General features: G+C 41.9%; 1 protein-coding gene across 3 annotated transcripts in view; it reads left to right on the top strand.

Annotated features, from left to right (window-relative positions):
• The first annotated feature begins 1,709 nt into the window (after window positions 1–1,709).
• Window positions 1,710–17,380, top strand: part of MACROH2A1 (macroH2A.1 histone) — a 43,493-nt gene continuing 27,822 nt past the window's right edge. For all 3 annotated transcript variants that reach the window (XM_082291594.1, XM_082291592.1, XM_082291593.1), the window contains exons 1-2: window positions 1,710–1,826; window positions 9,437–9,637. In XM_082291594.1, coding sequence (XP_082147720.1) covers window positions 9,466–9,637 — 172 coding nt within the window. In that variant the 5' untranslated portion in view covers window positions 1,710–1,826; window positions 9,437–9,465. The remainder of the gene's footprint in view (window positions 1,827–9,436; window positions 9,638–17,380) is intronic.

Below are 17,380 nucleotides of genomic sequence, written 5' to 3' on the forward strand. Positions count from 1 at the left end.
CCAAGCACCGGAGGACCAGTTCTCTTGGGTGCTCTGCACAGCATACAGAAAAGGTTACTGCGTGGGCAGCACAACCAGCAAAGAAAAAGGGAACGGGGCAACGTGGAGGAGGAAGAGGAGGAGGAGGGGGAGGAGGGAAGGAGATGATGTGTGTGGAGATGAACACAGGGAAAGAGTTTGTCCTCAGCTGTGTAAGAAGAGTCGTGGCAGATGGCCTAGTAAGGACTGTATCCATATCTTTGGGTTAAGGGCAATCAGGGACTATAAGGTACTTACCCAGCAGGGAGCCTTTGTTAAGCAAAACTGCCCCGCTGCATGGCATGCAGGGTACAGTTAGCACTCACAGAGTGCAATGAGGACTAGGTTGCATTGGACTGTGTGGTGCACTGAGACACAATGAGAGATGTCTCGGGAGACACTGAGTTTAGCTGTGTTAAAAACCAGACCAGGTCTGGCCATTTAGATGGATGAGAGCACCACAATTATAATGCCTGAAACATTCTTTGAAGGGATATTTCTCAGACCAGCCACACATTTTACACAGGCTGTCCCCACTCCCCGGTTTTTTCTTTTTCTTTTAAACCCCCTTCTTCCTTCCCGCTATTTTGTATGACAAAGGCACTGTGATTGATATGCTGATACTCAGCAAAATAAGGAGAGCTGGAGCTCAGAGTGGTTGAAGAGAAAAGCAGGAAAAAAACTCCTTGCCATCCAGTAGTAATAGTATTATGCCACTTGTCACTTAGTACAGTTCTACCCATGAAAGAACAGCAAGGGACACTGGGGAAGAGGCTATGGGCTAGCATTCCGCTTTGGGTACTGAAGAAAGAAGATGCTCCATTCAAATGGCATTGGCACAAAAGTCTGGGAGCATTAACAAGGCAGGAATCTTCCAGGACACTCAAAACTCCAGCTGCTTCTAGTCCCACCATTGTAAACAGAGTGGCAGTCTGTTGTGACTTGTCTGTCCTACAGCCAAGAACCGCTGTGGCAGCTCCTCTTTTCCACTGGCAGCCTGTGGGCGAGGCAACTGGAGGAGGCAGGACAGGAGAGGTGGAAAAGGGACTGAACCCTCAGTCTGTCACAGGGCGTGTGGGCAGGGGGCAGCGGCGACCCAGGGCTCCCAAGCCGGCAAGGTGAGCTCAAGGACATCCGTGTGGCCCATGCACAAACGCGCCCAAACGCTCCATCTGGGGCCTTGGTAAAATGGCACTGAGCCATTTTTGTATAGCACGAGGAAGAAAGTGCGTGTGCCTCACGGAACAATCCAGCTGCTCATTCTCTTCCCTCAATGAACTTCATTCTTGCGAGGAATACAGCGCGAAGCCCCCGCTCTGACTTCCCCGTCCTGAAAATTTGGGAGTGAACACGTTTGTACACAATGGCTCGGTCGGGAGCAGCTGCGGAGGCCGCGGTGCCAAAGCCCAGCCCCACGCAAGGACAGGGCTTTTCAATAGCCCGGCCGGCCCAGCTGCCGCCTGGGGCCTGTGCGGGCGGGAGGAGAGGAAGGAGGGCCCCTGGGAACCTCCGTGATCGCGGCACCGGTGGCCCAGCCGTGAGGGACCGTGAGGGAATCCGTGAGTGGATCGTGGGGAGACCGCGAGGACAGCGTGCGGGACCGTGACGGATCGTGCGGCATCGCGAGGCGGCCCCGCCGTGAGGGGCGGGCGGTGGATGTGACGCGCAGGCGCGCGGGGCATTGTGGGAGCTCCGCCAGCCCGTCCAGCCGATCCCGGTGGCCCCGCAGGCGGAGCGGAGCAGCGGGAGCGGGGACGGGAGCGGGGCCGCCGCCGCCGCCGGCCGACCGGAGACATCTTGCCCGCGCCGTAAGTCACCGTCATGGTCCGCCCGCTGTGCGGGAAGGAGGGGGGGCGGGGGGCTCTGTCGCGGCGCGGTGACACCCGGCGGCGATGGGGGGGGCCGAGCCGGCCAGGCGCGCCGTGGGAAGGAGGGGTGCCGGTCCCCTCCCCTGAGGGAAACCAGGGCTCAGTTCAGCTGCTTCTTGCTGTGCTTCGGGTGAAGCCGGGAGATCCACCCGCGCCCCGCGAAATGGTGGCAGCGGGGCTGTATTTCTATGGAATCCGCTACGGAATGACGGTGTGGGGCTGGAAGGAGCCCGGCGGGGGTGCAGGGGCGGCCGGGTATGTGGAGCCGCGGTCCCCCACGTCCCTGTTGTTCCACGCACGGACGGGCTCCGTCCTCCTCGTTCCCACCGCGGGTCGCCGGGCAGGGGAGCATAACCGAGGGAGACTGCGAAAAGCACAAGGCAAAAAACAGCAGGACGTGCTTTGCGTGTGTTTCACTTCGGGATGAAGAACCCGTGGCATAAAAGTTACCTGCCTCGTGTGAATGACTTAATTTAAAAAAGCCAAATGACGTATTTAAAACCGTAAGCAAAGGCTTCCGAGAGTGGCAAAGATAAATGTTTGTCTAGAAACGGAGCTCCTTATTCTTTTAGGACTGTCACTTCTTGTAGAGGCTGCAATATGTCTGCCTGCAGGATTCGAGCAGCCCATACGGACTGTCTGGGTGTGGGTGTTCCTCCAAGGGGACTGCGAGTACTGCAGGGCGCAGGTGAATGCAGGTTCCTGAGGCTCCGCACCGGCTCCAGCACAGGAGCGCTGGGATTGAGACTCGGGGCTGACGTGTTTGTGTGTGTAAGAGACAGTGAGGGCAACAGACTATTTCTGTGACTTGCATCTCCCTGTAATCCTTTTGTTTCTTCTGTAATCTTCAAAAGTAAGTTGTAGAAGGCCCATGATATTGTGTCTGAAGCCAGCAGTTGGAACTAGCTCCTATGCAAGCAGGGTGGTGTAAAGCTGAGGTTGCTTCATTTGTAGAGATGGAAGGAGATTTGTTGAAATATACTTGGATGAGACTTGTTATTTATCTCTTGACCATGCAAGTGAACAACCATTTTTTCCCCAGGAGTGTGTGTGGCTGTCACTTAGCAACAGGTCTGTAGGGAACTTTGCAGATCCACTGCCTCCCCCATTCTAAAGAGTAGAAGAAATAAATGAGCGAAGGAGCAAGAGTGCAATTAATGAAAACAGTCCCTGGGTTCTTAGGGACAGCCCAGAGTTGAAAGACTTACGTGGGAACAAGACAATTACAGTTGCATTGAAAATTATGTTTTAATGCAGTTGGGTATGAAAGATTTTGTATCATGTAGTCCCTAGAAAACTACCCAGTGTGTTTGGGGGTTTGGGGCGCTTTTTTTTAAGTGTTGTGAAATAAAGGAATTACATTGTTTACTTAGTAATGGTTGCAGGTTATTTTGCATCATCATGTTTCGTAACCTTTCACACTGAAATTTAGGCCTTCTGGGTTTCTGAAGAGTAACTGTGCTTTGCTGTGTGTACTGTGTGTGTATCCTTCTGATTGCCAATAAAGCCAAATGTTGACAATGTAGGTTAAGCCATAACTGATCTAAAAACTAGTGGCAAGACTAGTATTTGGCTTAATGACAGTAATGTCGGTAAAGTGCTGAAGCACTGCTTATTTTGTAGATCAGCATGAGCAGTAAGAGAAGTCCACCACTGCAAGTTTAATCTTAAAAGAAACTGCTGTGTTTAAATTTGTTCTTAGGAGTTACCTGGTTCTGCCAATACATAGCAATGAGCTTTGATAAAAGATATTCTCTTGATAAGATAGGTGATACAATCACACTCAGGAAGAATAGTCATGAACCTTTGCTCTCAGAGAAATGCAGAAATATTTTTGTGCAACTCTGTCAACTAGGATCAAGGCCTGCTGTCTGTTCCACAGAAAAGGTAGTCCTACCCCAGCAAGGTTATAAAGAAGGGATAAAGGAGCGGGGATCTGGAACTGTTGCTACAAGAGGAGAACAGAGTCTCCAGACAGATCCTCCATTGGGAGAGGAGATGTTGGCCCTGTGGGCAGTGCTGTGAGCATTAGGTTTTGTCATCTCGAGGTAAAATTGGGAAAGAAAAATGCAGTGCTTGTGGAAAGACTGCAGGACTGGCTAGCTTGCTCAGTAGGAAAAGATGCTATGAACACATAAAGAAGCTGTAGTTCCTTACCCAGACCCATTCTAAAGACAGGATAGGCAGGATTCAGCTCACGGTCCTTGTTCCAGGAGTGATGTAAGAATCACACCATTCATTACCTCCTTGATGGGTCAAGTTCTTGCAATCCCTTCCCTCAACAGCATAATGTCTATTTTAAATTTTGTTCTGCATTTGGATTTTGCCTTGGAAGCATCCATGTGAATTCTTTATTATGTTTTCATTTTCTTACAAATATGTCAAGGGACAAAGTTGTTTTCAACATTTTATTTAAAACAGTTTTTCTGAACATTAAATTCACAAATGGTCCAGTGACTTAAAGCCCTGTATAAATTTTTATGCTTTCTATCTAGGATACAAAAACCCATAATGTGTAAATGGTTATTTCAGGCCAGTTCTGCCAGCAGTGGTCAGTGAAGACAATTGTATTTACGTTTTCCTGACTATTGGTGGCAGGATGCCCAGCAGAAACTCTTGTCACACTCCCAGCACTGTTCTTAGTGGAGGTTTGCACATTAAGGGGCATTTGTTTTGGTGTTTCAGACCCACTGTGGGAGGGAAGGACTTCTGCCAGTTGAATACCATTGTGCAACAGTATTTTGTTTAGCACACAGATTTTGTGAAAACGTTATTCCTCTTTTTCCCATCCTTTATGTAGGAATTGTAATTGTCTTAATCTTCAACAGAAAGTACACCTATTGTACGTTCCTAGATGAGGAGTGTTCTCTTGGTTTTCCAAATGAAAATAAATGTATGGTGCTACCTTTTCAGATGAGAAGTTAATGGAGTTTTGGAACAGCTGTTTTACAACTAGTTTTACTCCTCTGTCTGTTTCAAAGAGTTACTGCTTTGATAAAGAATTTGAGCTAAAGTTTGAAATCACATCAGATCAAATGATAACTGAGTGATTAGCTCTTTTTAGTACTGTTGTACCTAGAAACCACAGTCCTAGGCAGAGACACTGTTGTGCCAGGCAGGTATTATTAAAGACCATTCTATACCATTTTATAAATATGCCAGCTTCTGATTAGCTAAGAAAAGAGCAAGTTCATTGTCACAGCAAGTTCAAATGCACCTTTTCAGCAAGAGTTCAGCGAGTGGCTATTATTGTAGGACATAAATAGATTTAAGAGAGAATGGCAGCACTTACATTGTTAATCTTTTGAAACAATGGGAAGAAAATAGCATTTTAGTTAATCTCTTGTGATACAAAAATGAACTTTCCAGCTTAGTCTTCGTATTGAAAGAAAAGAAAAATAATTACTACATCTTTGTATTTTTCCTATTGTAGTAATGGTATCCTGAATTCCACTACACTTACTGATATGATGATGTAGATCTAAATTGAATCATTTCTTTGAGTGCAGTTAATACACCAGTGTAAGCCCACGATCAGAACAGTCTCTGTCTGGCAGCAGTAACATTCATAGTAATTTGTTTAGTCATTAAGAACCAGTACCTGAAAACTATTAATAACAGACTGGGTTTATTACTGCTGTTTGATCAAATCGACTGAACTAATGAAGTACTGGTATTTGGAATTTGGGTATCGCTTTACCAGGATGTTCAGGCTGTACTTTAAGAATTATGTGATGTTAAACCTTTCATTTCACAGATGCCTATGTGCATTTGAGGAAGATGGTATTTGAAAGTGTGGTTTAGCAGAATATCTGTCTTCACACAGAAAAATATGGCCAACCAGAATTACTCCAGCCAATTTCAAAGAGAGAAATCTTAATTACGCTGATTTCATCACTACACCTTAAGGTTGTTTCTTAGGAAATGTGTTTCTGGCTCGCAAAGACATGACAGCAGAGGAGCCTTGTAGCTTGAATTTTTGCTGTTACCCAATTAATACACCATCAAATCTTGTTTATGCATTTGGAGATCTTAGAAAGCAGTGTGAATCTTGCCACAGTCTTTAAGGGGTTTCAAAAGGCTGTGAATCAAGTGATAAATTCTGTATCTAGGGCAATCTGTGTCCAAGCACAACAGAGCCACTGAAGAACATAGTGTTAAATTTCATTTGAAGTCAAAGGTGAACTTAGATATTTGACTCCTCAGTGATATCCCCTGATTATTACAGTGATAATTTTGTGAACTCTCACACTGAAACAAAATCATTTTATTGTCAAATCTGTGGAGACTTCGCAATGTATTTGGTAAAGTTCTCAATAATTCCATTGCAAGTACAGGAAAAAAGAAAGAAAGGAAAAGTACCGGTCCACTGACTGTCATTGACTGTGATTTACTTAAAAATATATTTACTTACTTTTATTATACTGCTCAAATCTTGTCTGAACTATGGTGCATGTGATAAGGTTCCCTTTGGCTGCTTCTCTGATCTATGGGCTCCCAGTGACTCAGCAAACAGCTCTGGTTCATTAGTGTTGGCAGCATTCCAGAGTTTCTGGTGTTACAAAGATAAACCATTTTGGAATATGTAAGGCACACGGCTTTCTTTGGTTTTTGATCTGTTGCCATGCACTTTACATTTCACCTCAGTACATTTTCTTGTGGCTTTTGCAAGTGAAATCTCTTTCCCTTCTCTTTTTTGGTGGAGAACTAGAAGTAGGGAAGAGACATTTGAGAGTTGGTTCGGCCATGCTGCAGCTCAAAGGCAGGACAAACAGGTTCCGGAATACACAGTTAAGCTCTGAAAAAGGTTTTCATGCCGGGCTCTCACCTTCACCTTCCAAATTACATGGTTGGTAACAGTAAAAGTGGTACTTGAAACCTAATTGAAGTTTTCCTCCCTCCACCCCCAACATCTAAACAATTTGAACATCCAGTGATTCACTACATGTAGGAATGGGATCCTTGAGATGGGAAGGTTGGAAACTCATCTGTATCACATTTCATCTTTAATACTAAGAGTTTCAGAAGTTCTTGATTTTTTCATGATGCAGCCCTGCTCACCAGCAGCTTTCAGATTCAGGCAAAGTTTCTCCTCACAAATAAACTCACAGCTAGAAAGGTCTTTAATGTTAATATAAGGGGATCAGGTTAATTGTCAAGATAGATCCAGGGTATCCTAAGTATTATTGTGAGTTGTATGACCAAGTGCATAAAATAAAGAGAGAAATTACCTATAGAATTCACAGAGGTGATAAACTAAGCTTATGTAAGAAAAAAAATACTCCATTTTATATATGGGTTGGTGTTATTCTCTATTACTACTTACTTTACTAATGCTTTGATCCAAATGTTACAGTAGCTGATAGCTAAGATGACACTCGGCCAAAGGAAAAAAAACATTAGGAAGTAAGGATTTCCGTATTCTCTTCCAGCTATTCTGACTATCCCAATAACTCACTAAATGATTAATAGAAGTTTACTGCTTAAGGCTTACAGGCTTTCTCTGGAAAAATTATGGTTTTCGTCATTGACCTCTCAGTTACAAACCAAACATATTGCAGAGCAGCACAGGTACTTCTTATGCCCCTTTCTGTGGTGTTTGATTCAATGAACTTCTTAACATTGGAGATTAAATGTCCCTAGTACTGTTGATGAAAATGGATTATGAAACATGAAAATAATTTCTGGCAGAAGGTCTATAGCCAAGTCAAAGCCCCACCCAGCCTTCCTGCTAACAAAGAGCTAACTAGATGAGAAAATGCAATTAAATGGATGTTTTTAAATTCATTTGTGAGCTGCAGTTAGGCCATTTCTCAAGGCAAGAAAATTGGCTTTTGTCCTCTTCTTCACAGAATAATGGTTGTTACAGAGCCGAGTCCACAGCGGAGGAAAGGAGAAGAAGCCCTTTTGATGGCTTCCCCCTCCCAAAGATTCCTATCTGGTTTTGGACACGAGTTTCCTAAATGTAGTGTGACTTGCATCTGAGCTACAAAGATGGGATTATTTTGTTTTGCTTTAACAAACAGTAAACCCATAGCATTTAATTTACTTAATGTGTTGTGCAGGTGTAGAGAAATTCTGATGAATGGAATGTGGAAGTGGAAAGGAAAAGAAACCTTTGATACTCGTGTTTCTTTCCTGACTTTGTTTGGCAGTTATGTAGCCTTAGTGACTCACTGAGGTTTGAAGGACTGTAGGATGTGTCAGCACAGAACAGAAATTGCAAAACCTAAAAGTGGGGTTGATTAACCTGTTTTGCCTAACTCTGAGCTCACTCCATTGTGTGATTCAGGCATGTGGGAAATACAGTTAGGTTCGTAAGGGCAAGGAGAGAATACAGAATAAACAAGCAAAAAATAGAGGAAGCAGCAGAATGGTGTCTTGGCAAAGCAGGCTTAAAGGGGGTTTCATAGTGGAGTGTATGAACACATCAGTGAATTTGCATGTGTATTAGGTAGGACTTGTGCAGCAAGGGAAGAAGTGGGATGCACAGAGGTGTGTGTGTGTGTATCACTGATGCATTCTGCTGGTTTCCGTGGAGTTCAGATGTGAGGGAGGGGAGAGATGGGGAGATGGGCACTGTCTCCTTTCCTCTGAGATAATTTCAAAACCCAGTGAGTTGCCTAAACCTTCGAAGACACCTTGAGAGCCTGTGAACCCTCCACCCCTTTGGATTTACCAGCTTCTACTTACAGCCTGAGCAGAAATCAGAGACAACAGAGTATGTTTGACAGCTGTATCAGCAGTAGCTTCCCTCAGCAAGATAAACTGAGATACAGTTGTCACATACATGCTGGGTGTTCAGATCACTGTGCTGTTAGGGAAAGGTGGCAGATAGAAGATCGTCAGATTCCTGGAGGGAATGTTGAAGCAATATGGTCTTCCATGTGGAGGTGTCTGAGTTTTGGTAGGTTCAAATCTCAAGGGGGTAATTTCAGATCTTTCTAAAAATAGAACATTTACTGTACAGGAGATGTGTTTTGCCATCCATAGGCCTTTGTTCTGTCTATTCTCACACATCTTGAAAATGGAATTTTTTAAAGTACACTTTGAAAGCTTTAGTGGATACAGTTTCTCCTGGTTCAGAATGTAATTATTCATGAACATAACTGCCCTACCACAGCTGTTCAAATGCCCTATCAAAAGGTTTTCGTGGAGATCAGGAGGTTGTGTCAGTCTCCTCGCAGAAAGCATCCTCTGCTTCAATGCAGAAGTTTTATTTAAATCCGGTAGTTATCACTCTGCTCCATTAGTGGTATTGGAGTTAATCTGTTAGGAATTTCAGAAAAGTCGATTTATAGGAAATAACTTGTCTTATATATTTTCTGTATAAAATTATGCCAAGTTACAATGGGAAGTAAACATTCTGTGGAAAATTATTTTAGGTTCTTGTTGTGTATACTCTAAAAAGGCAACTTGTCTGGATGTTTTAGATACTCTAATGCATTGCCTACTCCAAAATTCTGATTTGCCTTGGAATTCAGTGTGTGGTCTTAGAACATCAGTCCTTAATAACCTTTTATCTTTTGTTCCTTTTTTTTCCTTCATAGAGTGCTGTTTCAGACCTGATACAGACAAGATGTCCAGCAGGGGTGGAAAGAAGAAGTCAACTAAGACTTCCCGCTCCGCGAAGGCTGGGGTCATATTCCCTGTCGGAAGAATGCTCCGGTACATTAAGAAAGGCCACCCCAAGTACAGAATTGGTGTTGGTGCTCCTGTGTACATGGCTGCTGTACTGGAATATCTAACTGGTAGGTTTTGCTGAATTATGTGACATAGTAGCAGTAAAAGTTAAACACAAACTGAATTTGCACAGAAGAAACCCCAAACAAACGAAAAAGATCATCTGATTTATAAATGACTGAAAAAGTTACAGCTTAAGTGTATGTTATGCTGAGCACACTTCTAATCCAAAATAAAGGTACCCTCACTCCTGCCTCACAGCCCCGATGGCTTTTGTTCATTCCAGTATTGGATTTACCTTCAGCAGTTGTAAACACACTGCTTCTACATAGGCAGTCAGGGTTCCTACTGCAATCCGTGTGTGTGGACTACATTGTTGCAGTCCTCCTTGCTTTGATTTTGTACCTGATGACTTTGTTGGGGTTATAATTGACTGTTAAGCATATACATTAATTTTAAATAGAGAGAGCTTCTCAGTGTTTACATGGGGCTGAGATTGCTTACAGCCTTGTTTAAACAGTTTTGTTCAATTTACAGATTTCTTTTCAGACTACACATGCTGTTTGCAATTTGTTTGACTGTCTATGTCCACATGCACACTGTTCATCTTCCCTGGTTCTCTGTATCTTATTTGCTTACATTTGTAGTTCTTGCTCTGTTCCTCTCATCACATCAGAATGAGAATACCTTAAATAATTATCTCATTCTCACAGTACCTTCTCGGAGGACAAAAGTATTATTTTTCCTCCATTTAGAAAGAAGCTTCAAAGGAACATAATGCTTTGCCCAGTGACATAAACAACCAGACATGCAAGTAAAGATCTTTACACACCTGTTTTGTTCTCAAACAAGACTTAAGACATTGCAAGTTTACCTCCCAAACAATATTACAAAAGCAGTCTTTTGACAGAAAACCCCGACTGTAATACCATCAACATATGGGCTTTTTGCAATAATGGTTTACTTAAAATAAAAAAAAAATAGAGAGGAGTTCAGTCACCTTCATGTGGCCAGGTTGACTTCTAAGTATATACTTGTGGTGTAGAGATCTAGAAAAAACCACAAGTGCCACATGGAAGAGTGTTTGGAGGCAGATTCTATTAGCATGACTAAGGAAAAGCTTGAATTAGATCTTATTTCTCAAAGCAGTGTTTCTTTTTCCAGTGCATTTGCTTGTGTCAGTGTTCTTCTTGCTGCAGGTTCAAGTGTTGCAAGGGACAGGAGACTTTAAGCTGTATTGGTGTGCTGAGCCTCTAAAAGATACAGGTTTTTCTTTGACTCAAGCACAGAGTTGTAAAGCATTGACTTTTCTGGGAGTATTTAAAATTGAAGCAACCTGACCTTACCACAGTTTTAGATACATTTTATAATGGCTATTGACATGAAGAACAGAAGATTTCTTCCTACAGTTTCTTCTCCTGTAAAGATGAAGATTGATAATATTACTGAATAATTAATAGAGTGCTTGTTTTTTGTAGGATATTCATACCATCAAATACATTTTTCCCTTTCACTTGTTGACATTCAGTTTCCTTTACTTGGGCTTTTTCTTTGAAAGAATGCTTTTAAACTTCATAGATGGCCTTAAAAAAATAACATTTCCTTTAGCTAGGTTCCTGCTTACAGCAATAACAACTCAAATAAAAGGCTTCTTAGGGTGAAGGGTGCTTTGAATGCTGCCCTTTTAAAGAAACAGAGCAATACAGGTGAGCTTAAGGCTCTGCTAATGAGCAGCACATGTTACTGGTTAACTGTTTGGTTTAAAGTGTTGGCTGCGGCAGTGATAGTTTAGGCAGTTAAGAACAGGCTGGGGAAATAAAGGTGTTTCTTTAACTGTTGTGCATCTTGGGAACCTGTCTGAGGACATTACCAACAACAAGAAAAAACCAAGCAAAAGTAGCATAAATCACTTCAGGAAAAATAGAAGAGGCAGGAGGAAAGGATAGCTAAAGGAAGAAGTACTTTACCTCTTTATCCCTTTAACTATTTTTAAGCAGTTTTGTTGTGGTTTTTCTGTTTCGTCTGAAGGCTAGGTAAATAATCTTAGTAACCTGTATCTCAGGGTTTTCTTTCATTCCTGTACATAGATGCATCTCAAAAGCACAGATACTACTTTTTTTTCCGGAGTTAGTACTAATTTTATCATAGAATGGTTTGTGTTGGAAGGGACCTTGAAGTTCATTTTATTCCAATCCCCCTTCCATGGACAGGGACACCTCCCACTAGATGAGGTTGCTCCAAACCACATCCAATCTGGTGGCCTTCAACACTTCCAGAGATGGGGCAGCCACAGCTTCTCTGGGCAGCTGTGCCAGTGCTGCAGCACACTCACAGGGAAGAATTTCTTCCTGATATCTAATCTAAATCTATCCTGTTTCAGTTTGAAGTGCTTCCCCCTTGTAGTCCCATCACTTTAAGTCCTTCCCTCTCCAGCTTTCTTGTAGGCCCCTTACTGTTTCAGTCTGGTGGGGTTTTTTTTTCCTTTCTCTAAGTTTTTCACACTCTGTATAGTACAATTTTTTAGCCTTTAGTGCTCAGTATGTTTTCTGAACTTGAGGTCATTCGTCTTTTTCAGTGTAATTCAGAAACAGCCCCTTGAAATGGAATGCTTGGAGATTTTTGGTTTGTGTTCTTTTTACCTCTTGGCAGTTATTACTTCACAAAACCGGAGAAATCCTGACTTCTCTCCAGGAGAATTTTTAAAGATCCTCATGTTAGCACATGGTCTGAGACCAAATCAAAGCATTTCAACCATTTCAAAGTAAAAGCAGGAACGTGACATATTAGGAAGGAGACCATGTGAACTGGCATGCTAATAAATTGGCTAAATCAAAAAAGCAATCCTTTGCATCCAGGAAGGAGAAGTATAAAATATCAAAAGCAGTCATAGGAAAGAGAAACTTCAGAAACAAAAATGGGAGGGGAAATGACAGAGACATGACCTAATAGAAAGGAACCTACCAAGGTTTAAAAACTGGTGCATCAGTGTGCAGAATATGGAACCAACTTTAATCCTTTAGAAGGTGAGGTGCTAAATTTTGCTGGCTTTTGCTGAGGTTTAACTTTGAAGTAAATCTGAAATTAGCCCATAATGTGCTGAGATCTGGGGGGTTTTTGTTCAATTTGAGATTCGAACTTCTGAAATGCTTCCAGCTGTTCAGACTTCGAGTTCTGTTCTGGATTTGTCTGGAGTTACGACTTTGTCCACTTTGTACTTGAAAGTACCTTATTTTTATCATGTGTGTACAACTACTCATCAGAAAGTGAGAGTGCACATTGTATGATTTCTCATGTCCTTAGATTTCAATATGCTTCACATAGAAACAAGTTGTACAGTGGGTATCCTCCTTTTATTACTTATTCACTAAAGGTTCTTGTTACCTAGAAGTAACATTAGAAAATAATTCTCTCATCAGCACAGTCAGTGTATCCAGTTTGGTTTCTTAAGCCAAACTGATTATTGTTTCCTGGTTTTTATCTAAGGAAATAATGTGTTATGTCCACTGTAAATAGGATGCAAGTGTCTTTTTTGAGTAAATGTGCAGAAAGTACCTTTGAGTGTTACCAGTATTGAAGCAGGTGGATATACTTCCTTTCTTTACTCTGGAGGAATAGTGTGGATGCCAAAGAACTATAAATGTGCAGTTCTTGTTTCTTTTCTTTCTTTGCAGCAGCAGTTCATGCAGTGCTTCCTGTCTTGCAGGGAATAGTCAGAGTAGTGCATCAGTTCTGCAGCATAAGCAGAAATTAATTTTAAGCTAGTCTCTGTTTCTAGGAGGCCTCTTAAGGCATCATTATCAACAGTTTTCAGTTGGCATGTGCAGTGCTGATAATTCCTATTGTCTTCTTTCCTTATTGCACTTATTTTCCAATGGTTCCTTGCCTATTTATCTTCCCTAACATAGACTTCAGAAAACTGCAATCCCCTCCTTAATTTTTCTGCAAAATAGTGCATCAGTATCAGTTTATATCAAAAAAGAACAGTAGGTCAGTCAAGAGAACGGCCACAGACTTCATCTGGGGCATTGCAGCCATTCACGTGAATTTCAGTGGTTTGTGTTTGTCAGAACTGCTCCTGCCTTACAGGTATGGTCTTTTCAGATGTAGAGCTTGCACATGTTACAATATATAGTCCAACCTTTCTTGCTAACTGAAAAAGATACTCCTTTGCCCTTGAAAAACAGAAATCTCTTGAGCATAAAGGCAGCAAGAGCCAGGCCTGCAAGTGATTTCTGCTCTCCCCTCCCCCATCATCTGTTCTACACTGTAAATAATTTTCAATTGCCAAAATGTCATAGCAAATGAGGAGAAGGAGAAGTTTATTAAACAGCAGGAGCACAGGAATACAGAAGAAATGAAGCTCTGATTTATATTTGTTATGTACATACGAAGATAGGAGAAAATGTTAAATACCTGTTTTCTCCATTAGATCGTTTTCTCAGCTGGGTTTTTGAGGTTTTTTGCACAGGGGTACTGTTGATCATATATTTTGTTGAAATGTAAAATAAGCACTTATTGAACCCCAAAGTTAGAATTGCATCTGAGGCATTCCTGTGTTTACCTGAGTTTTTGTTTTCAGGCTTTCTAATGTCAGCAGAATCAAATAATGGGGGTTTATGTGCTGGAGCTCAGTTCATTGCATTTTCATCTTGACTAATTTTCAATGTGGGAAATGCTCTTGGTCCAGAGGCTGATTCACTGCAAAAGGAGAGTACTTCCTGTGAGCATTAGGTTTAAGTGCTCACTTCAGATGCTCATTTTGCAATGTGCAAGCTGAGCAACGTGAACTGCTGTTCTCCTCTTGTGTTCTGCTCACTGCCCAAGATCTTCACAGGCTCACTGAGGAAAACAATGATTTGCGCTCTCTGTCAAAGCAGATGTTCTGCTGAACTTCTTCTTGGAAGCAGAGGGGAGCTCAGGGTTCCACAGTAAAAAAGCATTAGGTTAAAAGCAGATTCGAGTTCCAGGCATTCTGAGACTCCCAGAAATAACCCAGTGTCCTTGGAGTGTAATGAAATTTAAGAAGATAATTAATTGACAATATCTTTTTTGATACTGCTGAAATGTGCGTTCACTACCAAGATACATTTCTTCTATTTAAAGAGGCAGCTTTAGAAACACTACTTCCTCTTGTGGTGGTGTACCACAAACTCTGTCCCAAAGACACTTGAAGTAAACGAGGGGCTTGTAGGATGTGTGCCTTCCCTGAGCAAGCATGAAACTACATCTTCGTATGTAGTATGCACTTAATACGGATTAATACTGGACCTAAAATACAGCAGGGTTGTTTATGGCAATAACATCACAACCTTTTGACTATATCAGCATAGGAAAGCTCCTTTGTAACATTCCTTTTACGTAAGACTTGTGTCGTGCTCTCAAGTGAAGTGTCATTATCACAATTTAAAATTGCTCCACTTGTAAGAAGTGCCTCTTTAGATACAAAACTTTGCACTGTTACCAACTGAACGACAAACTTTCTGAATTACAAATGCATGAATCAGTGTATGTCAAATGTATATAAATAAAGAGTTTTCTTTCACTGATAAGCTCTTCCTTGGCTCTAGCCCTGTAATCACTTACCTACATGTCTGTCATATTGTGTAGTCCCATAAACTTCTGTGGATCTTCGAGTTACAAAAGCTCACTCAGTACAAAATTACTGACCTGATTACAGTCCTAATGTATTCTCCAAGCTGCACAGGTCAGGTTTGATGAAAAACTGTAAGGGCCAACAAGAGTGTTTTCTTGTAATAAAAGCTCTAACAGTGCATCTTGCTATGTCAGTACAGTTCAGAGAGGTAAATATGCAACATTGTGACGTGTCAGATTGCAATAATGTACAAAATGCTGGATGGGGCTGGTTTAGTTTTTATGTCATGGTCAGTGAATATTTCTCCCTTGAAAATGTTAATTTTTTTGCTATATTTCAGTTATATTTTAATATCCTTAGATCGAGCATGAAGTACTTTTTATTCTAGTAAGTAATTTCATCTGTTTATTTGGCTAAGTTGCAACAGAGTAATGACTTCTTCTGTCTATTGCTGCTCAATTTAATACTGCTTTCAGCCTTTGTTTGGAAGAATGGAGTATAAGAGAAGTGTAAAACAAAAATGTGGCTGATTTCGCTACACAGTTTTTTCCTACCCATACCTTTATCTTAACACAAAGTCCTTCTTGAGAAGAAGAAAAGAATCTATAAAGCTTAAGTCTTTTCTTCTTCAGCCCTTTATTCTTGGAATGACAGTTGTAGCACAACTGGCTAGAAAGCAGAAAGACATCCTGACTCCACAGTGTATTTATCAAGCAGTTTCTTTCTTCAGATACTCACAAATTTTAGAAGTTCTTGCATAAAGTATTGTAAGCATGATTTTTTTCCTCCTTTTTTTCCATGAGGATTATTTAGAATGCCTGAGTTCAGATAATGTTCTTTGGTCTTCAGTATTTTTCCAAAGTATATTTTTCCCTGAATTACCTTTAGAAATGAAATTCCATTTGGATTCTTCGGTGCTGTCAGACAAAGCGCTCCATTCTCAATTTTAACTTCACTGGGGGAAAATAAATTTAGGGGATTGTACTAGTTTGAAAACAAACCAGTGGGAGGCACCAAGTCAGAATAACAATTTAATGGAAATTAAAGAAAAGGAAAAAATGTAAAAGAAAACACTGGTTCAAACTGACAGAGTCAAGGTACAACCTGACACCCTGTTAGGCAGGGTGGTGGTAGCAGTCTGGTAGAATGGTGGCTGCAGTCCTCTGAAGCAGTGATCCTGTAGTAAAAGAGTCTGCTCTTCCTCAGAAAGTCCAATGGTGGCTGTGTAGCTCCTGTCCTCTGGAAATCCAGTGGAAGGGTTGTCTCTGGTGTTTAGAGTCCCAGCTTATATCCACGATGGGATGCTTGGTTCCTCCCTCTGGGTGGAGCATCTCACAATGGGGTAATGAGTCATGAGGCCAAGTGTTGATTAGGCTCATTAACAGAAGATAGTCCAGAGGGAGTTATCTCTGAGTCAGGCGGCAGGACAACGATGGGCCATTAACAGAAAGACAGTCTGGGGGGAGGAGGCAAGGAAACACTGCCCCACCTGATTTCAACGGCTCATGAGGATGGTAATAGAATACACTGCAACCCAGGACAGGGATATATAGTGAAATACAATATTTCTAAACCAAACAGGAGGTACTTTTCTCCCAACTTGCAAAAATGTCTGTGGTGTAGCAAGCCTTGTTAGTGAAAGATGTTATGGATACTAAAAAAGGTGCTGAACCTTTCTGAATGGATTCAGAAAACAATTAGACACATCCATAGAAATAAAATCCATTGGGGAACTAAACAAAAAGACAGCATTTCTAACTTGGGGAGCCACTCAGCTGCACATGGCTGAAATCAGAGGGAATGTTCTGGAAAAATAGCATTTTAAGTTTGCCTGTTCCTTTAATGCTCCATCCCACCTGCCCTTGGGCACTGGCTGAGGACAGGAGGTCAGGCTGGATATGGGCTTTACTCCAATGAAGTTAACAGAGAGTCCTCTTGATTTCTTTAATGTTTGGGAATGCAGTGTTAAAGACTAAACTAGGACCAAGTCTCAGGATGTGAGTAGTCTCCTGTATTATTTAACAGCCAGACCAAAGCGTACATGGAATCATTTAGGTTGGAAAAGCTCTCCAAGATCATCAAGTGCAACTGTTAACCTGGCGCTGCCAAGTCCACCACTAAACCCTGTCCCCAAGTGCCACATGCTGCACTTGATCAAGTAACATCTGGCAGCAGTTCCATTAATCGTGTTTGAGTGCATTTCTAAAACATATGTAAG

The sequence above is a fragment of the Coloeus monedula genome (genome assembly GCF_965178545.1).
Source record: "Coloeus monedula genome assembly, chromosome: 15".
Classification (NCBI taxonomy): domain Eukaryota; kingdom Metazoa; phylum Chordata; class Aves; order Passeriformes; family Corvidae; genus Coloeus; species Coloeus monedula.